A 21,656-nucleotide genomic window follows, 5' to 3' on the forward strand; every position below is an offset into this window, starting at 1 on the left:
TAGATCTGGATGAACACAGCAGGCCAGGCAGCATCAGAGAAGCAGGGAAGCTGACGTTTCAGGTCTGGACCCCTCTTCCCCCATTTCTGAAGAAGGGTCCAGACCCAAAACGTCACTTTTCCTGGTCCTCTGATGGTGCCTGGCCTGCTGCTTGCATCCAGGCCCGCACAGCGTTATCTCTGACTCCAGCATCGGCAGTTCTTGCTATCTCTCCCTTTGAGGCGTTGGCTCTTCCTGTTCACATTCCAGCCCTGGACTCTGATTACAGCCAAGCTATTTGGCAGCAATGGGCTTTGTGGTAAAAGCCTCACCCAACACCTATCCAAGTGGCAACACCAGGTGGGGTAAAATACCAGAGTTAGCAACTTTTCCTGCAATTCTTCAGGAATTCCCGTGACTTCGGAGGCAACTTGCTTACCGCTGGGAGATAGTAAGAACTGCAGATGCTGGAGAATCTGAGATAACAAGGTGTGGAGCTGGACGAACACAGCAGGCCAAGCAGCATCAGAGGAGCAGGAAGGCTGACGTTTCAGATCTGGACCCTTCTTCAGAAAAGGGGGAGGGGGAAGAGAGCTGGGAAATAAATAGAGGGGGAAAGGGTGGGGCTGGGGGGTGTAGGTGGGATGATGATAGGTGAGTGCAGGTGGGGATTGTTCAGTGAGGGAGAAGGAGCAGATAGGTGGGAGAGAAGATGGATAGGTTACCAGGCCAAGGAGGAGGGGATGAGAGGGAAGCTTGGACATGGGATGAGATCGGAGAGGGGATGTGGGGAGATGTTAAAACTGGTAAAATCCACATTTAGACCATCTGGCTGTATGCTCCCGAGGTGGAATATGAGGTGCTGCTACAATGGGATGAGAGGGAGGGTTGGACATGGTGCTGAGTTTAGAAGGATGGGGGTGGGATCTAATGGAAACTTACGGAATACTGAATGGTGTGGACAGAGCAAGTGTTGGGAAGATGGTTCCACTTGTAGGACAGACTTGGACCTGAGGGGACAGTCTTAGAGTAAAGGGAAGAGCTTTTAGAACGGAGATAAGGAGAAACATCGACAGCAGTAGATATGGCTCCTCCAGGAGATGGAAGTGAGACTGACAGGGCTGGCTGGCACTGCATCCTGCGACTAGGCCCAAGTGCTTGCTTCGGTGCTTCCCAACTCCTTCTTTGAAGATTAAACATTGACTTTAAAATTTGGGATGTTTTTCTCACCTTTTAGCTTTCTTTTATTTCTGCTGTGTTTTTAAAAGTTCTGGTTTTTAATGAAGAGAACAGTGACTTTGAACACTTCTGACTGTACTCATGTATTCCTGTACTTCAGTCCACATGACAGTAAAATCTAAACAAAACTCTAATTTTCATTCCAACTCATTTTCTATTGGGCCAACACTTACTGAGTTAACAAAGTGTGAGGCTGGATGAACACAGCAGGCGTTTCAGGCCTAGACTCGAAGGGCCTAGGCCCGAAACGTCAGCTTTTGTGCTCCTGAGATGCTGCTTGGCCTGCTGTGTTCATCCAGCCTCACATTTTATTATCTTGGATTCTCCAGCATCTGCAGTTCCCATTATCACTTACTGAGTTAACTCTTTTCTGATTTAAATGTCGAATAAACTTTTACTATCCATTGGGGCAATTTGAAGCAGCTTTCCCTTGCACATTTTTTTATTGCCACCGTTATAAATTTTTAGCAAATCTTTGATTTATCCTTGCATATTTTGTCGAATTGACTGACATGCCAACTATTTCACTGCCGTTCAGGAGCACTGCACTGCAACCAGCTCGTGTAAGTGAGGAAAGGAGCACACTGACCTTCCCTGACCTAGCCGCTGGGATAGAGCAGACTATCCCAGTTCCGATAAGTATCAAAGTTTACAGCAGAAGGTAGGCACTGCCTCAGTGCTTACAGTAAACACAGGCACAGCTTCAGAGTCGCAGCACAAAGACTCAGTAACACAGACACGAGAGAGAGAGACCGCGGCAGCACCTCGCAGAGTACACAACCTCGGGCAGAGGAACTCGGGCAGGAACAAACTCTCACTCATTATGGTCACGGCAACCAAGGTGCAACTTCAACTGAATGATGAGAGGGGAGAGCTGACGGCAGCCAGGGAGCATGTGTGTGCAGTAACAAGAGACTACATCTGTCAGCCCAGACTCAGTAAGTAAAACAGGTGGAGAGTAATACCCAGCCTCTAACCTCAGCACAGAGGGGTGCAGGAACAAGGCAAAGGAAGCGGCAGAGTGTTACAGTGTGACAGGGAGCTGGGAGGGTGATACAGTGTGACAGGGAGCTGGGAGGGCGATACAGTGTGACAGGGAGCTGCGAGGGTGTTACCTTGTGACAGGGAGCTGGGAGGGTGATACAGTGTGACAGGGAGCTGGGAGGGTGTTACAGTGTGACAGGGAGCTGGGAGGGTGATACAGTGTGACAGGGAGCTGGGAGGGTGATACAGTGTGACAGGGAGCTGCGGGGGTGATACAGTGTGACAGGGAGCTGGGAGGGTGTTACAGTGTGACAGGGAGCTGGGAGGGTGATACAGTGTGACAGGGAGCTGGGAGGGTGATACAGTGTGACAGGGAGCTGCGGGGGTGTTACAGTGTGACAGGGAGCTGGGAGGGTGATACAGTGTGACAGGGAGCTGGGAGGGTGATACAGTGTGAGAGGGAGCTGGGAGGGTGATACAGTGTGACAGGGAGCTGGGAGGCTGATAAAGTGTGACAGGGAGCTGGGAGGGTGATACAGTGTGAGAGGGAGCTGGGAGGGTGATACAGTGTGAGAGGCAGCTGGGAGGATGTTACAGTGTGACAGGGAGCTGGGAGGGTGTTACAGTGTGACAGGGAGCTCGGAGAGTGATACAGTGTGAGAGGGAGCTGGGAGGGTGATACAGTGTGACAGGGAGCTGGGAGGGGGATACAGTGTGACAGGGAGCTGCGAGGGTGATACAGTGTGACAGGCAGCTCGGAGAGTGATACAGTGTGAGAGGGAGCTGGGAGGGTGATACAGTGTGACAGGGAGCTGGGAGGGGGATACAGTGTGACAGGGAGCTGGGAGGCTGATACAGTGTGACAGGGAGCTGGGTGGGTGATACAGTGTTACAGGGAGCTGGGAGGGTGATACAGTGTGACAGGGAGCTCGGAGAGTGATACAGTGTGACAGGGAGCTGGGAGGGTGATACAGTGTGACAGGGAGCTGGGAGGGCGATACAGTGTGACAGGGAGCTGCGAGGGTGTTACATTGTGACAGGGAGCTGGGAGGGTGATACAGTGTGACAGGGAGCTGGGAGGGTGATACAGTGTGACAGGGAGCTGGGAGGCTGATACAGTGTGACAGGGAGCTGGGTGGGTGATACAGTGTTACAGGGAGCTGGGAGGGTGATACAGTGTGACAGGGAGCTCGGAGAGTGATACAGTGTGACAGGGAGCTGGGAGGATGTTACAGTGTGACAGGGAGCTGGGAGGGTGTTACAGTGTGACAGGGAGCTCGGAGAGTGATACAGTGTGAGAGGGAGCTGGGAGGGTGATACAGTGTGACAGGGAGCTGGGAGGGGGATACAGTGTGACAGGGAGCTGGGAGGGCGATACAGTGTGACAGGGAGCTGCGAGGGTGTTACAGTGTGACAGGGAGCTGCGAGGGTGTTACAGTGTGACAGGGAGCTGGGAGGGTGATACAGTGTGACAGGGAGCTGGGAGGGTGATACAGTGTTACAGGGAGCTGGGAGGGTGATACAGTGTGACAGGGAGCTGGGAGGCTGATACAGTGTGACAGGGAGCTGGGTGGGTGATACAGTGTTGCAGGGAGCTGGGAGGGTGATACAGTGTGACAGGGAGCTCGGAGAGTGATACAGTGTGACAGGGAGCTGGGAGGGTGATACAGTGTGACAGGGAGCTGGGAGGGCGATACAGTGTGACAGGGAGCTGCGAGGGTGTTACATTGTGACAGGGAGCTGGGAGGGTGATACAGTGTGACAGGGAGCTGGGAGGGTGATACAGTGTGACAGGGAGCTGGGAGGCTGATACAGTGTGACAGGGAGCTGGGTGGGTGATACAGTGTTACAGGGAGCTGGGAGGGTGATACAGTGTGACAGGGAGCTCGGAGAGTGATACAGTGTGACAGGGAGCTGGGAGGGGGATACAGTGTGACAGGGAGCTGGGAGGGCGATACAGTGTGACAGGGAGCTGCGAGGGTGTTACAGTGTGACAGGGAGCTGCGAGGGTGTTACAGTGTGACAGGGAGCTGGGAGGGTGATACAGTGTGACAGGGAGCTGGGAGGGTGATACAGTGTTACAGGGAGCTGGGTGGGTGATACAGTGTTACAGGGAGCTGGGAGGGTGATACAGTGTGACAGGGAGCTCGGAGAGTGATACAGTGTGACAGGGAGCTGGGAGGGTGATACAGTGTGACAGGGAGCTGGGAGGGCGATACAGTGTGACAGGGAGCTGCGAGGGTGTTACATTGTGACAGGGAGCTGGGAGGGTGATACAGTGTGACAGGGAGCTGGGAGGGTGATACAGTGTGACAGGGAGCTGGGAGGCTGATACAGTGTGACAGGGAGCTGGGTGGGTGATACAGTGTTACAGGGAGCTGGGAGGGTGATACAGTGTGACAGGGAGCTCGGAGAGTGATACAGTGTGACAGGGAGCTGCGAGGGTGATACAGTGTGACAGGGAGCTGGGAGGGCGATACAGTGTGACAGGGAGCTGGGAGGGTGTTACATTGTGACAGGGAGCTGGGAGGGTGATACAGTGTGACAGGGAGCTGGGAGGGTGATACAGTGTGACAGGGAGCTGGGAGGGTGTTACAGTGTGACAGGGAGCTGGGAGGGTGATACAGTGTGACAGGGAGCTGGGAGGGTGATACAGTGTGACAGGGAGCTGCGGGGGTGTTACAGTGTGACAGGGAGCTGGGAGGGTGATACAGTGTGACAGGGAGCTGGGAGGGTGATACAGTGTGAGAGGGAGCTGGGAGGGTGATACAGTGTGACAGGGAGCTGGGAGGCTGATACAGTGTGACAGGGAGCTGGGAGGGTGATACAGTGTTACAGGGAGCTGGGAGGGTGATACAGTGTGACAGGGAGCTCGGAGAGTGATACAGTGTGACAGGGAGCTGGGAGTGTGATACAGTGTGACAGGGAGCTGGGAGGGGGATACAGTGTGACAGGGAGCTGGGAGGGCGATACAGTGTGACAGGGAGCTGCGAGGGTGTTACAGTGTGACAGGGAGCTGGGAGGGTGATACAGTGTGACAGGGAGCTGGGAGGCTGATACAGTGTGACAGGGAGCTGGGAGGGTGATACAGTGTGAGAGGGAGCTGGGAGGGTGATACAGTGTGACAGGGAGCTCGGAGAGTGATACAGTGTGACAGGGAGCTGGGAGGGTGATACAGTGTGACAGGGAGCTGGGAGGGGGATACAGTGTGACAGGGAGCTGGGAGGGCGATACAGTGTGACAGGGAGCTGCGAGGGTGTTACAGTGTGACAGGGAGCTGCGAGGGTGTTACAGTGTGACAGGGAGCTGGGAGGGTGATACAGTGTGACAGGGAGCTGGGAGGGTGATACAGTGTGACAGGGAGCTGGGAGGGTGATACAGTGTGACAGGGAGTTGGGAGGGTGTTACAGTGTGACAGGGAGCTTGGAGAGTGATACAGTGTTACAGGGAGCTGGGAGAGTGTTACAGTGTGACAGCGAGGTGGGAGGGTGTAACAGTGCGACAGGGAGCTGAGAGGGTGTTACAGTGTGACAGGCAGCTGGGAGGGTGTAAGACTGCGATGGGGAGCCGGGAGGGTAATACAGTGTGACAGGGAGCTGGGAGGGCGATACAGTGTGACAGGGAGCTGGGAGAGTGTTACAGTGTGACAGCGAGGTGGGAGGGTGTAACAGTGCGACAGGGAGCCGGGAGGGTCATACAGTGTGACTGTGATCTGGGAAAGTGCCACGCTGTGACAGTCAGCTGGGGGAGTGTTACAGTGTGATAGGGAACTGGGAGGGTGAAACAGTGTGACAGGGAGCCGGGAGGGTGTAACAGTGTGACAGGGAATCGGGAGGGTGTAACAGTCTGACAGGGAGCTGGGAGGGTGGTACAGTGTGACAGGGAGCTCGGAGGGTGATACAGTGTTACAGGGAGTGTGGAGGCTGATACAGTGTGACAGGGAGCTAGGAGGGTGTTACAGTGTGACAGGGAGCTTGGAGAGTGCTACAGTGTGACAGGGAGCTGGGAGGGTGATACAGAGTGACAGGGAGCTGGTCCAGTGTTACAGTGTGACAGGGAGCTTGGAGATTGTTAGTGTGACAGGGAGCTTGGAGATTGTTAGTGTGACAGGGAGCTGGGAGAATGTAACAGTGTGTCAGGGAGCTGGGAGGGTGTTACAGTGTGACAGGGAGACAGGAGCGTGCTACAGTGTGACACGGAGCTAGGAGGGTGTTACAGTGTGACAGGGAGCTGGGAGGGTGATACAGTGTGACAGGGAGCTGCGAGGGTGTTACAGTGTGACAGGGAGCTGGGAGGGTGATACAGTGTGACAGGGAGCTGGGAGGGTGAATCAGTGTGAGAGGGAGCTGGGAGGGTGAATCAGTGTGAGAGGGAGCTTGGAGTTTGTTACAGTGTGACAGGGAGCTGGGAGGGTGTTACAGTGTGACAGGGAGCTGGGAGGGTGATACAGTGTGACAGGGAGCTGGGAGGGTGATACAGTGTGACAGGGAGCTGCGAGGGTGTTACAGTGTGACAGGGAGCTGGGAGGGTGATACAGTGTGACAGGGAGCTGGGAGGGTGAATCAGTGTGAGAGGGAGCTGGGAGGGTGATACAGTGTGACAGGGAGCTGGGAGGCTGATACAGTGTGACAGGGAGCTGGGAGGGTGATACAGTGTGATAGGGACCTGGGAGAGTGTTACAATGTGACAGGGAGACAGGAGTGTGCTACAGTGTGACACGGAGCTAGGAGGGTGTTACAGTGTGACAGGGAGCTTGGAGTTTGTTCCAGTGTGACAGGGAGCTGGGAGGGTGTTACATTGTCACCATGATCTGGGAGAGAGCTACTTTGTGACGGGGAGCTGGGACAGTGTTACAGTGTGATAGGGAACTGGGAGGTGAAACAGTGTGACAGGGAGCCAGGAGGGTGTAACAGTGTGACAGGGAGTCGGGAAGGTGCAACAGTGTGACAGGGAGCTGGGAGGGTGTTACAGTGTGACAGGGAGCTCGGAGGGTGATAGAGTGTGATAGGATGTTCGGAGGGTTTTACAGTGTGACAGCAAGCTGGTCCGGTGTTACAGTGTGACAGGGAGCTTGGAGATTGTTACAGTGTGACAGGGAGCTGGGAGGGTGATATGGTGTGACAGGGAGCTGGGAGGGTGTAACAGTGTGACAGGGAGCTGGGAGGGTGATACAGTGTGACAGGGAGCTGGTCCGGTGTTACAGTGTGACAAGGAGCTTGGAGATTGTTACAGTGTGACCGTGATCTGGGAGAGTGCTACGCTGTGACAGGCAGCTGGGAGAGTGTAACAGTGTGACAGGGAGCTGGGAGGGTGTTACAGTGTGACAGGGTGCTGGGAGGGTGTTACAGTGTGACAGGGTGCTGGGAGAGTGTGACAGTGTGACTGGGAGGTGGGAGGGTGATACAGTGTGACAGGGAGCCGAGACGGTGATACAGTGTGACAGGGAGCTGGGAGTGGGTTACAGTGTGACAGGGTGCTGGGCGAAAACTAATGCATGACAGGGAGCTGGGATGGTGTTACAGAGTGACAGTGAGCTGGGTAAGTGTTACAGTCTGACAGGGTGCCCGGAGGGTGTTACAATGTGACAGGGAGCTGGGACAGTGTTACAGTGTGATAGGGAGCTTGGAGAGTGCTACAGTGTGACAGGGTGCCAGGAGGGTAATACAGTGTGATAGGATGTTTGGAGGGTTTTACAGTGTGACAGGGTGCTGGGACATTGTTACAGTGTGACAGGGAGCCGGGAGGGTGTTACATTGTCACTGTGATCTGGGAGTGTGCTACTTTGTGACATGGAGCTTGGAGATTGTTACAGTGTGACCGTGATCTGGGAGAGTGCTACGCTGTGACAGGCAGCTGTTCGTGTGATACAGTGTGACAGTGAGCTGGGAGGGTGTAACAGTGAGACAGGGAGCTGGTCCGGTGTAACAGTGTGACAGGGAGCTGGGAGTTTGTTACAGTGTGACAGGGAGCTGGGAGTTTGTTACAGTGTGACAGGGAGCTGGGAGGATGTTACAATGTAACAGGGAGCTGGTAGGGTGTTACAGTGTGACAGGGAGCTCGGAGGGTGATACAATGTGACAGGAAGCTGGTAGGGTGTTACAGTGTGACAGGGAGCTCGGAGGGTGATACAGTGTGACAGGGAGCTGGTCCGGTGTTACAGTATGACAGGGAGCTTGGAGTTTGTTACAGTGTGACACAGAGCTGGGAGGGTGTTACAGTGTGACAGGGTGCTGGGAGGGTGTTTCAGTGTGACCGTGATCTGGGACAATGCTACGCTGTGACAGGCAGCTGGGAGAGTGTAACAGTGTGTCAGGGAGCCGGGAGGGTGTTACAGTGTGATAGGGACCTGGGAGAGTGTTACAATGTGACAGGGAGACAGGGGCATGCTACAGTGTGACACGGAGCTAGGAGGGTGTTACAGTGTGACAGGGAGCTTGGAGTTTGTTACAGTGTGACAGGGAGCTGTTCGTGTGATACAGAGTGACAAGGAGCTTGGAGATTGTTACAGTGTGACAGGGAGCTGGTAGGGTGATACAGTGTGACAGGGAGCTGGGAGGGTGTAACGGTGTGACAGGGAGCTGGGAGGGTGTTACAGTGTGACAGGGAGCTGGGAGTGTAACAGTGTGACAGGGAGCTGGTAGGGTGATACAGTGTGACAGGGAGCTTGGAGAGTGCTACAGTGTGACAGGGCGCCAGGAGGGTGATACAGTGTGATAGGATGTTTGGAGGGTTTTACAGTGTGACAGGGTGCTGGGACATAGTTACAGTGTGACAGGGTGCCCAGAGGGTGTTACAGTGTGACAGGGAGCTGGGAGGGTGTTACATTGTCACTGTGATCTGGGAGAGTGCTACTTTGTGACATGGAGCAGGGAGAGTGTTACAGTGTGACAGGGAGCTGGCAGTTTGTTACAGTGTTACAGTGTGACAAGGAGCTTGGAGATTGTTACAGTGTGACCGTGATCTGGGAGAGTGCTACGCTGTGACAGGCAGCTGTTCGTGTGATACAGTGTGACAGAGAGCTGGGAGGGTGTTACCTTGTGACAGGGAGCTGGGAGGGTGTAACAGTGTGACAGGGAGCTGGTCCGGTGTTACAGTGTGACAGGGAGCTTGGAGTTTGTTACAGTGTGACAGGGAGCTGGGAGGGTGTTACAATGTGACAGGGAGCTGGTAGGGTGTTACAGTGTGACAGGGAGCTCGGAGGGTGATACAATGTGACAGGAGGCTGGTAAGGTGTTACAGTGTGACAGGGAGCTCGGAGGGTGATACAGTGTGACTGGGAGCTGGGGGGGTATTACATTGCGACAGGGAGCTGGCAGTTTGTTACAGTGTGACAGGGAGCTGTTCGTGTGATACAGTGTGACAGGGAGCTGGTCCGGTGTTACAGTATGACAGGGAGCTTGGAGTTTGTTACAGTGTGACAGGGAGTTGGGAGGGTGTTACAGTGTGACCGTGATCTGGGACAATGCTACGCTGTGACAGGCAGCTAGGAGAGTGTAACAGTGTGTCAGGGAGCCAGGAGGGTGTTACAGTGTGATAGGGACCTGGGAGAGTGTTACAATGTGACAGGGAGACAGGGGCGTGCTACAGTGTGACACGGAGCTAGGAGGGTGTTACAGTGTGACAGGGAGCTTGGAGTTTGTTACAGCGTGACAGGGAGCTGTTCGTGTGATACAGAGTGACAAGGAGCTTGGAGATTGTTACAGTGTGACAGGGAGCTGGTAGGGTGGTACAGTGTGACAGGGAGCTGGGAGGGTGTAACAGTGTGACAGGGAGCTGGGAGGGTGGTTCAGTGTGACAGGGAGCTGGCAGTTTGTGACAGTGTGACAGGGGGCTGCGTGTGTGTTACAGTGTGACCGTGATCTGGGAGAGTGCTATGCTGTGACAGGCAGCTGGGAGAGTGTAACAGTGTGACAGGGAGCTGGGAGAGTGTAACAGTGTGACAGGGAGCTGGGAGGGTGTTGCAGTGTGACAGGGAGCTGAGTGGGTGTTACAGTGTGACAGGGAGTTAGGAGGGTGTTGCATCATGACAAGGAGCTGGGAGAGTGGTTCAGTGCAACAGGGAGCCAGGATGGTGATACAGTGTGACAGGGAGCTCGGGGGGTGATGCAGTGTGACAGGGAGCTGGGAGAGTGTTACATTGTGACTGGGAGCTAGGAGGGTGTTACAGTGTGACAGGGAGCTGGGAGGGTGTTGCAGTGTGACAGGGAGCTGGGAGGGTGTTACAGTGAGACTGGGAGCTGGGATGGTGATACAGTGTGAGAGGGAGCTGGGAGGGTGTAACAGTGTGACAGGGAGCTGGGAGGGTGTTGCAGTGTGACAGGGAGCTGGGAGAATGTTACAGTGCGACAGGGAGCTGGGAGGGTGTTGCAGTGTGACAGGGAGCTGGGAAGGTGTTACAGTGTGACAGGGAGCTGGGAGAGTGTTACAGTGTGACAGGGAGCTGGGAGGGTGTTGCAGTGTGACAGGGAGCTGGGAGGGTGTTGCAGTGTGACTGGGAGCTGGGAGAGTGTAACAGTGTGTCAGGGAGCCAGGAGGGTGTTACAGTGTGATAGGGACCTGGGAGAGTGTTACAATGTGACAGGGAGACAGGGGCGCGCTACAGTGTGACAGGGAGCTGTTCGTGTGATACAGAGTGACAAGGAGCTTGGAGATTGTTACAGTGTGACAGGGAGCTGTTCGTGTGATACAGAGTGACAAGGAGCTTGGAGATTGTTACAGTGTGACAGGGAGCTGGTAGGGTGATACAGTGTGACAGGGAGCTGGGAGGGTGTAACAGTGTGACAGGGAGCTGGGAGGGTGTTATAGTGTGACAGGGAGCTGGCAGTTTGTGACAGTGTGACAGGGGGCTGCGTGTGTGTTACAGTGTGACCGTGATCTGGGAGAGTGCTATGCTGTGACAGGCAGCTGGGAGAGTGTAACAGTGTGACAGGGAGCTGGGAGAGTGTAACAGTGTGACAGGGAGCTGGGAGGGTGTTGCAGTGTGACAGGGAGCTGGGAGGGTGTTACAGTGTGACAGGGAGCTGGGAGGGTGTTACAGTGCGACAGGGAGCTGGGAGGGTGTTACAGTGTGACAGGGAGCTGGGAGGGTGTAACAGTGTGATAGGGACCTGGGAGAGTGTTACATTGTGACAGGGAGTTGGAAGAGTGTTACAGTGTGACTGGGAGCTGGGAGGGTGTTGCAGTGTGACTGGGAGCTGGGAGAATGTTACAGTGTGACAGGGAGCTGGGAGAATGTTACAGTGTGACAGGGAGTTGGGAGGGTGTTACAGTGTGACAGGGAGCTGGGAGGGTGTTACAGTGTGATAGGGACCTGGGAGAGTGTTACATTGTGACAGGGAGTTGGAAGAGTGTTACAGTGTGACTGGGAGCTGGGAGGGTGTTGCAGTGTGACTGGGAGCTGGGAGAATGTTACAGTGTGACAGGGAGTTGGGAGGGTGTTACAGTGTGACTGGGAGCTGGGAGGGTGTTACATTGTGACAGGGAGTTGGAAGAGTGTTACAGTGTGACAGGGAGCTGGGAGGGTGTTGCAGTGTGACTGGGAGCTGGGAGAATGTTACAGTGTGACAGGGAGCTGGGAGAATGTTACAGTGTGACAGGGAGTTGGGAGGGTGTTACAGTGTGATAGGGACCTGGGAGAGTGTTACATTGTGACAGGGAGTTGGAAGAGTGTTACAGTGTGACTGGGAGCTGGGAGGGTGTTGCAGTGTGACTGGGAGCTGGGAGGGTGTTACATTGTGACAGGGAGTTGGAAGAGTGTTACAGTGTGACTGGGAGCTGGGAGGGTGTTGCAGTGTGACTGGGAGCTGGGAGAATGTTACAGTGTGACAGGGAGCTGGGAGAATGTTACAGTGTGACAGGGAGTTGGGAGGGTGTTACAGTGTGACTGGGAGCTGGGAGGGTGTTGCAGTGTGACTGGGAGCTGGGAGAATGTTACAGTGTGACAGGGAGCTGGGAGAATGTTACAGTGTGACAGGGAGTTGGGAGGGTGTTACAGTGTGACTGGGAGCTGGGAGGGTGTTACATTGTGACAGGGAGTTGGAAGAGTGTTACAGTGTGACAGGGAGCTGGGAGGGTGTTACATTGTGACAGGGAGTTGGAAGAGTGTTACAGTGTGACAGGGAGCTGGGAGGGTGTTACATTGTGACAGGGAGCTGGAAGAGTGTTACAGTGTGACAGGGAGCTGGGAGGGTGTTACATTGTGACAGGGAGCTGGAAGAGTGTTACAGTGTGACAGGGAGCTGGGAGGGTGTTACATTGTGACAGGGAGTTGGAAGAGTGTTACAGTGTGACAGGGAGCTGGGAGGGTGTTATGGCGAGCTGGGCTTGTGTTTCATTGGGACAGGGATCTCAGAGAGTGTGCCTGGTGGCAGGGTGCATGTTGACTGAGTGCCTGAGTACTCGGACTGTAATACAGTTTGATCGAAGAATGTCACAGTTTTTCATTGAGAAATGTGAAAGCCTGTGCTGATACCTCCAGCACTGTGTTGTTGCTAGTTCCGGGAGAAGTAACGTTGTGATTGGAGTTATTATTTTTTCCTATTGCTCTCACACGCAGGAAGGAGTTTGAGTGCGTGCTCACAGTGACACTGTCAACCTGTGTTGAATGAATTACGTGAAAATGACTTGCCTTGCTGCTTACTGAGACTGGTTGAGTCAGAATTGGTCACCAATCAAGAATATTTATCACAAAACTTGTGTGTGTGTGCATCAGTGATTTGTGTCTGCCTTTCATTATATACTGATTTGTATGTATATCAGTGTGAGTGAGTCTGTTTGTGCATGTGAGTACATGTATGTGTCTTTGTGTGTGTCTGTGTATGCGTGTGTGTGTGTGTGTCTGTGTGTGAGAGTGTACATGTGTGTGTGCGCATGCATGTATCTGTGTGTGCATGCATGTGTGTCTGTGTGTGAGTGTACGTGTGTCAGCGTGCATGCATGTGTCTGTGTGCGTGCATGTGTCTGTGTGAATATGCATCTGTGCGTGTGTATATGTCTGTCTGTTCATGGAAACATCCAGATGCCTCTTAAATGTCGTCAATCTGCCCACTTCCGCCACCTCCTCTGGCAGTGTGTTCAGGCTCATACCCATTCTCTGTGGGAAAACATTTTCTCCTACATCTCCCTTAAATTTTCCCCCCCTCATCTTGAACCTTGCCTCCTTGTCATTGAAACTTCAACCCTGGGAAAAACCTCTGACTATCTATGCCTCTAATAATTTTGCAGCCCTCTATCAGGTCGCCAATCAGCCACTGTCTTTGCAATGAAAACAGTCCTAGTCTTTTTAACCTTACATCCCCTGGGCCAGGAAGCTATATACCTTCTGAATCACTCTGGCCACCTATGGGAACTTTGGACCTGTGTACCCAGATCTGTCTGTGTGTTAATGTTCCAAAGAGTTCTGCCATTTACAGTATAATTCACACCTAAATTTGATCCTCCAAAATGCATCACATCACATTTGTCTGGATTAATCTCCACCTGCCATTTCTGTGCCTGAGTCGCCAATCTGTATATATCCTGTTGTATCCTTTCACAATCAGTGGCACTATTAGCAACTCCACCAATCTTTGTGTCATCTGTAAACTTGCTAATCAGACCACCCACATTTTCCTCCAGATCATTTATATATACTACAAATAACACAGGACCCAAGACCAATCCCTGTGGAACACTGCTAGTTACCTATCTCCATTCTGAAAATCACCCTTCCGCCGCTACCCTCTGTATTCTATGACCAGGCCAGTTTTGTACCTATCTGGCCAGCCCACCCAGAATCCCTTGTGATTTTAGGTTTTGTACCAATCTGCCGTGTGGGACCTTATCAAATGTCTGACTAAAGTCCCTATAAACTACATCCACAGCTCATCCCTCATCAATTATCTTTGTCACCTCCTTAAAAGATTCAGTCAGGTTGGTGATACATGACCTTCCCTGTACAAAACCATGCTGCCTGTCACTAACTAGTCCATTTCCCTCCAAATGTGCATGTATCGTATCTTCTCAGTATCTTCTCTCAGAGCTTCCCCACCACAGATTTCAGACTCACCACCTATAATTTCCTGGATTATCCCTGCTTCCTTTCTTAAATAAGGAACAACATTGGCTAATCTCCAGTCTTCTGGAACTTCACCCGTGGTCAAGGAGGATGCGAAGATATCTGCTAATGCCCCGGCTAGTTCCTCCCTTGCCTCTCGCAGGAACCTGGGATAGATCCCGTCTGGCCCTGGGGACTTGTCTGCCTTAATGCAATTTAGGATTCCCAAAACTTCCTCCTTTAATATACTGACATTCTCTACAGTATGCACACACTCATCCCTGACTTTAACATCAGTCCTGTCCTTCTCGGTGATACCGATACAAGGCGCTCATCAAAGATCTCTCCCACTTCCTGCAGCTCCATGTATAATGTCCCTCCTTTGTCCTTGGAGGGTGTCTTCTTTCCCTTGCTACCTTTTTCTTCTAATATGTGCACAAATAAACTTGGGATTGTCTTTGACCATGTTTGCTGTTTCATGCCCTCTTTCAGCCTTCCTAATTCTGCATTTAAGTTCCTTCCTAAGTTCTCCATACCCCTCAAGGGATTTGTCAGTTTGTAGCTCCCTTGACCTACTGTATACTCCCTTTTCACTTTTGGCGAAGTTTACAATTTCCCTTGTCATCCATGGTTCCGGGATCCTGCCATTCCTATCCTTCAGTTTTGCCGGGACATGCTTGTGTTGGACCTGAATGTTGGCCCATATATCAAAGCAGTTGAAATATAAGAGTGGCGCAGTCTTACTGCAACAAGGTTCACGTCTGGTGTTCTGTGAGCATTTTGTTCCCCCTTATTTAAGGAAATATCCCAGTTCATTTGGAAGCAGCTCAGAGAAGGCTAAACACATTGAGACTTTACTCATTGGAGTTTAGAAGAGTGAAAGATGATCTCAATGAAACATGCAGGATTATTGAGGGGACTGACAGGGTAAATGCTGAAAGGATGTTCCCCATCATGGGAGAGTCTAGCACCAGAGGGCATATCTCAGAATAAAGAGGCACCAATCTAAGACTGAGATGAGGAGGAATTCCTTCTCTCCAAGGTTTGTGAGTGTTTGGATCTCCTCGCCACAGAGAGCTGTGGGAGAGGTCAGAGATCTTGTGTATATTTAAGGTTGAGACAGATAGATTCTTGATCAGTCAAGAATGAAGGATTACGGGGAAAGGATAGGAAAGCGGATATGTGGGATATCGGGTCAGCCATGGTCCTGTTGGATGACAGAGCAGCCTTGAGGGGGCTGAATAGCTTACTCCTGTTCCCATTTCCTGTCGTCTAATGGTTGGCAAGTGGAGTCTGATTGGGAAAGACGTTGCCATGGAGAAAGCATCCATTAATGCCAATTGATGGTTTACTGCCCGATTTTGGTTAAATTTTAAACCAGGGATGTGGTTTCTGACTGATCAAGGCATTCCCTATGAATGGCAGTCACCTGTTTTATTCAGACAAAAAGTTGGTTCTTTGGGTCTATAAAGCAAAGGACCCACTGTATTCATAAATGAATCTTCCAACATACGCAGGGGCACCAAACTACAAACCCAACTAACAATACAAAATTGGGCATCAGCATCATTCTTCACACACTCAGGATTATCCATTAAATGTTGTCCAATTGCTGAACCACACTAAATGTTGGACACTGTGTTGTGGGTTTTGCAGGTACAGGCTGGGTGTGGTAAATATTTTCATTCTTCGGAACGGCTGAATGGGCCTAAGGTTTCAGCAGAGATTTGTAGCTAAGGTTGTGTGTGAAGTTCTGCTCTAGCTTGCTGAGCTGGGTTGTTTTCATTAATTTTCAATGGCTATGTTGTTTAATGTCTTTGGGACATATGGCCAAAAAACCTTGGCGTCACACTGGCACTGAGATTCATACACAACAATGTTTCATGCTGCAACTGTACAAAACGCTAGTGCGGCCTCACTTGAAATATTGCGTACAGTTCTGGTTGCCCCATTACAGGAAGGATGTGGAAGCATTGGAAAAGGTGCAGAGGAGATTTACCCGGATGTTGCCTGGCCTGGAGCGCAGGCCCTATGAAGAAAGGCTGAGGGACTTGGGTCAGCTCTCATTGGAGAGAAGGAGGCTAAGAGGGGATTTAATAGAGACATACAAGATGATCAGAGGATTAGATAGGGTGGGCAGTGAGAGTCTTTTTCCGAGGATGATGACTTCAGCTTGTACAAGGGGTCATAGCTACATATTGAGGGGTGATAGATTTAAGACAGATGTCAGAGGCAGGTTCTTTACTCAGAGAGTGGTAAGGGCGTGGAACACCCTGCCTGCCAATGCAGTTAACTCAGCCACATTAGGGGCATTTAAACAGCCCTTGGGTAAGCATATGGGTGATGATGGGATAGTGTAAGGGGATGGGCTTAGATTAGTTCAAAGGTCAGCGCAGCATCAAGGGCTGAAGGGCCTGTTCTGCGCTGTATTGTTCTATGTTCTAATACACATGGGGGTGATAAGCCAAACATCTTCTTTGAATTGACAGCAAGCTGTCAGTGATAATACCACCCATCACGAGAGATTGAGGGCAGAGACTGGGTTGAGGGATATGGAATGGAGAGATTGGGAGGCAGAGATTGGATTGAGGGATATGGAATAGAGAGATGGGGCCAGAGATTGGGTTGAGGGATATGGAATGGAGAGATTGGGAGTCAGAGATTGGGTTGAGGGATATGGAATAATGAGATTGGGGGCAGAGATTGGATTGAAGGATATGGAATTGAGAGTTTGGGGGGGCAGAGATTCGATTGAGGGATATGGAATAGAGAGGTTGGGACAGATATTGGATTGGGGGATATGGGATAAAGAGGTTGAGGGACACAGATGGAGTCAGGGATATGGAATAGAGGGATTGGGGGACACTAATGGAGGTGAGGGACATGAAATTGAGGTATTGAGGGACACAGATGGGGCTGAGGTATATGGAATGGACGGATTGAGGGACACAGATGGGGCTGAGGTATATGGAATGGAAGGATTGAGGGACACAGATGGGGTTGAGGGATATGGAATGGAGGGGGTGGAGGACACACATGGGGTGAGGGACATATTGAGGAGGCTGATCTAGATAATGTGAGCAGGATAGTTTGGACTGATAAACCTTCATGTGTATAATATTTTTTGGCAGAAAGCCCCAAAAGCTATCCCTCCCGGATATTGAAAAAACCTCCCTCCATGATTTGTTTGCAAATCAGTCATCGAGAGATTATTTACATCTCTGGAGAGCAGATTGAGCCTTGTTTATACCTGTGAGCTAGTACACGTGTTAGAGCGGCACTCTCTCAGCGCTGCACTGGCAGGGTCTGCTCTACAGGGAGGCATCAACCCTCAGTGTAGTGACTCAGAGTTGGCACTGCGGGGATATCCCTCACATCCAGCATGACACCTTTCTAACCTGAACTCTGCCTCAGCCTCACGATTGTGAACCTCCTGAAAGCTTCACAATCCAGACTCTCGAGTGTTAGCATCCTTGTTCTTTTTAAACTCGACATGTGTCAAATCCCTTCACTCATTGCCCTACCTTGGGTCCTCAAAGCCTCAGGTTCAAAGTTCTGACACTCACATTAAATCCCACCAGGACATTACCGCTCCCTCTCTCTGTGACATCCTCCAGCTCCACAACCTTCCATATGTCCAACTTGCTGTCTCATCTCTAACATTTTATATGTTAGACACCATCCCTTAGCTGCAGTGAGGCATGTGGGGGAGGGGACGGCGGGTGTGTAGTGGTAGAGGTAGGGGGTCGAATGTGGGGACTCAGCTTAATTAAATCAATTATCTCCGATTGATCCATTCTGATGAATTAGGAGATAACGTTGAGAGACAAAGTGAATCACCCTGCTTACTCAACTGAACAACAGCGGGCCAGTTTTTAGAGAGCATACGGAATCTTCCAGCGTGTTTCCCGAAAAGAGACAGAGGGAGCTGAGTCAAAGGTTAAAGTGAGCAATGCAACAGCTTAGCTGAAGGGTGTTTAAGAAGCTTTAGAGAGCGCAGGTCTGACCCAGACTGTGAACATAATGACTGATAGGTGCTGACCATCCCTGCCCACGTGAGCATGTCCACCTTCCCCACATATTCGAGCTGACGCTTGGATCAATCTTTGCCAATTTTTGTAAAATTCCTAATCATGACCCCTGCCTTGAAATCTAATCCCACTCTATTCCCCTCACCATACAGCCCAGTAACCCAATGTTCAGTTCACTATTTTGTTACTTTAAATTCTGTCAAAGATCAGGACATAGACTCCCATCTCCTGTTGGGTTTTTCCCCCTTATAATACCTCCAGTTGACCTCATTTTGCTCCTGGCTGTTCTTCCTTGTATTCCTCTGCATCTATTGTGCATTTCTGTGTCCTATCTGTGTACTCTGGAAGTTTACCTCTCACTGTTTGCTGCTCTTCCCAGTTTTAGATTTCCTGTAAATGTCAGTACAGTGGTCTAGAATCACAGGTCTAAGCATTTTAAATGAAGCCTCAAAGAGCAGTGAATTCTTCATCCAGTTTAAGGGGCTAAGTTATACCCAAAACTGTTTAGTTTCACTGAAGAAACAAGAAGAGAAGGATTATATCCAAATATTCACACTTTGATGTATTAAATCCTTGCCGTTCAGTCTCGAATGGGATGGGATTTTAGGTGAACGCGGTGGAGCAGAGGCACATTTAAATATTTTTTATCAATTTGTGAGGAGTAGGCATCACTGGCTCGGACAGCATTTACTATCCATCCTTGAGAAGGTGGGATTGAGCTGCCTTCTTGAACTGCTGCAGTCCATGTGCTGGATGCTGACCCACAATGCCCTCAGGGAGGGAATTCCAGAAGAAATAGTATTATAAGGCTGAACGATCCAGTACAACAACACTCGAAAAGCTCGACACCATCCAGGACAAAGCAGCCGCTTGATTGGCACCACATCCACAAGCATCCACTCCCTCCACCACCAGTAACTGCAATCATCATAGAATCCCTACAGTGTGGAAACAGGCCCTTCGGCCCAACAAGTCCACACTGAACCTCAGAGCATCCCACCCAGATGTATATCCCTCACCCAACCACCCCTGAACACTACAGGTAATTTAGCACAGCCAATCCACCTAGCCTGCACATCTTTGGACTGTGGGAGGAAACCGGAGCACCCGGAAGAAACCCACGCAGACACGGGGAGAATGTGCAAACTCCACACAGACAGTCACCCCGAGGGTGGAATCGAACCCGGGTCCCTGGCACTGTGAGGCTGCAGTGCTAACCACTGAGCCACCATGCCACCCTAACGTGTACTTTCGACAAGATACACAAACACACACATTGCATACACATGCGCTCACACACACACACACACACACACACACACACACACATGCACACCCACACACACACTTTTTCACACACATATGCTCACACCCACCCACCATGCACACACACACACACACATACATTCGCAAATGCACTCACATACACACACTCACACATATGCTCACACACACACTCATTCACCTACACACATATACATACACAGACACATGCTCACTCACACACACACACACACAGCTCACATGAACGCACGTACACACTCACAGGCCGACACATCTGTTCAGTCCATGTGAAGTGTGGGGTGGAGAGTGAACAAGTCACGCTGAGACTACAGAAGTAAGTGACAGAGGGAATGTGAGCCTTGTCAGTGGCTGATTCAGCCAGGAATCAACATAACCCTTTTCTGCCAAACCAGGCAGTTACCCACACACCGCTGAAACCTCCCCACCTCCCCCTCCCCACCAAATCATGTATCCACAAGTGTGCACATCACTGCCTGTGGGCTTTTGTTCACCATTGCCCCCTGAACCTACCTTCTCAATGTTGCTTCCTGAATGTATGTCGGCTTCGATGTTTGGGAGAAACAATACCAGGAGGAGAAGAACTGGAACACAGATATCAATGCAGAACCAGCAGCATCAGTGGGCAATTTCAGTGCTCCAATTCTGTCTTGTAACTGTAACATTTCATGAGTTATTATGTAATATACAGCATTGTACCCAACAAGGTGTAAACAATAGCATATACAATATAAATGCTTCAATCTTAAGGTGCACTAACAGTGGAGGGAGTGAATGTTGAAAGGGACGGATGTACTGCCAGTCTAGCTTTAGACTGATGATATCATTGCACTCATTTATTCAGATGGCAATGTTCCGTCACACTCCAGGTGCAGAAGTAGGCCATTCAGCCCATCGAGGCTGCTCCACCATTCGATGAGATTGTGGCTGATCTGATAAACCTCAACTCCGTTCCCATAGGGCGTGCAGCAGCTGGTTTGCACACACAGCAGAATCCCACAACTGCGATGTGGTCGTAGCATTTGGGTGGAATACTGGGGAGTTGGGGAGTGAACTCTGCGCACCATGGGATGTTTTATATCCCCACCTGAGAGGTGGTTGGAAGCTTCAGTTTAATATCACAGCTCCTCTAGGTAGTGCTGCACTCCCTGAATACCGCAGGAGAGAGCGACGTTTAGAGTGAGCTTTTAAACACACCACGAGCTAACTCAGAGAGGAGGTCTTTATTCATTCACGGGATGAGGGAGTCACTGGCCAGGCAGCATTTATTGCCCCATCCCTAATTACCCAGATGGCAGTTAAGAATCAACCACATTGCTGTGGGTCTGGAGTCACATGTAGGCCAGACCAGGTAAGGATGGCAGTTTCCTTCCCTAAAGGACATTAGTGAACCAGATGGGCTTTTCTGACACTCGACAATGGTCATTGTTAAACTCTTAGTTCCAGGTATTTTATTGAATTCAAATTCCACCATCTGGATTCGAACCCAAGTCCCCAGAACATTATCTGGGTCTCTGGGTTAGCAGCTCGGCGATAATACCACTGGGCCACCACCTCCACCCATGAGCCGGGAATGACACTCCTCATAGCTGTGCTGTCACCGGTCCAGTTGGTTTGCTGGTGCAATGAATAAAAATTTGACTTAGCCCACTCTGTGTTTACGGTCGCTCCTGCAGCATGAGCTAGCCGGGCAGGATCCCATTGCTCCGCTGTGCTGTTTGGGAATTTCAAGATCGGAGTTGTTAGCGAGGCTGGATGGCAGTGGGGTGCCTCCCCAGATGTGTGTGTACGAGAGGCCCTGTTCTGAAAGGCCTTGCTGGGCAGGTCAGGACCTTTACAGATACAGTGGCTGTGCATGTCACTGTGAATGGATGTTAAACTGGCAATGCGTGGCTAACCGTTCCAAACGGCTCTTTCACACCCTCCAACTGTACATAAACCCGTCCTGTTTCCCTCTCTGCAGCTTACAGAACCATCTCAGCTGTGAACGGGCCACTGGTGGTACTGGATAATGTGAAGGTATGGGTTAAGTCATGGAGTAACGGTGTGTGGGGCCAGGTGATTACAGTGCAAATTGTGTTTTCTTT

General features: G+C 51.2%; 1 protein-coding gene across 1 annotated transcript in view; it reads left to right on the plus strand.

The window, feature by feature from the left end:
- The first annotated feature begins 1,760 nt into the window (after nt 1–1,760).
- The window catches only part of LOC125455611 (V-type proton ATPase subunit B-like), a 60,932-nt gene continuing 41,036 nt past the window's right edge, over nt 1,761–21,656 (plus strand). The window contains exons 1-2 of the mRNA XM_059650658.1: nt 1,761–2,156; nt 21,533–21,588. Coding sequence (XP_059506641.1) covers nt 2,042–2,156; nt 21,533–21,588 — 171 coding nt within the window. The 5' untranslated portion in view covers nt 1,761–2,041. The remainder of the gene's footprint in view (nt 2,157–21,532; nt 21,589–21,656) is intronic.

Source organism: Stegostoma tigrinum, chromosome 1, assembly GCF_030684315.1.
Source record: "Stegostoma tigrinum isolate sSteTig4 chromosome 1, sSteTig4.hap1, whole genome shotgun sequence".
NCBI lineage: Eukaryota > Metazoa > Chordata > Chondrichthyes > Orectolobiformes > Stegostomatidae > Stegostoma > Stegostoma tigrinum.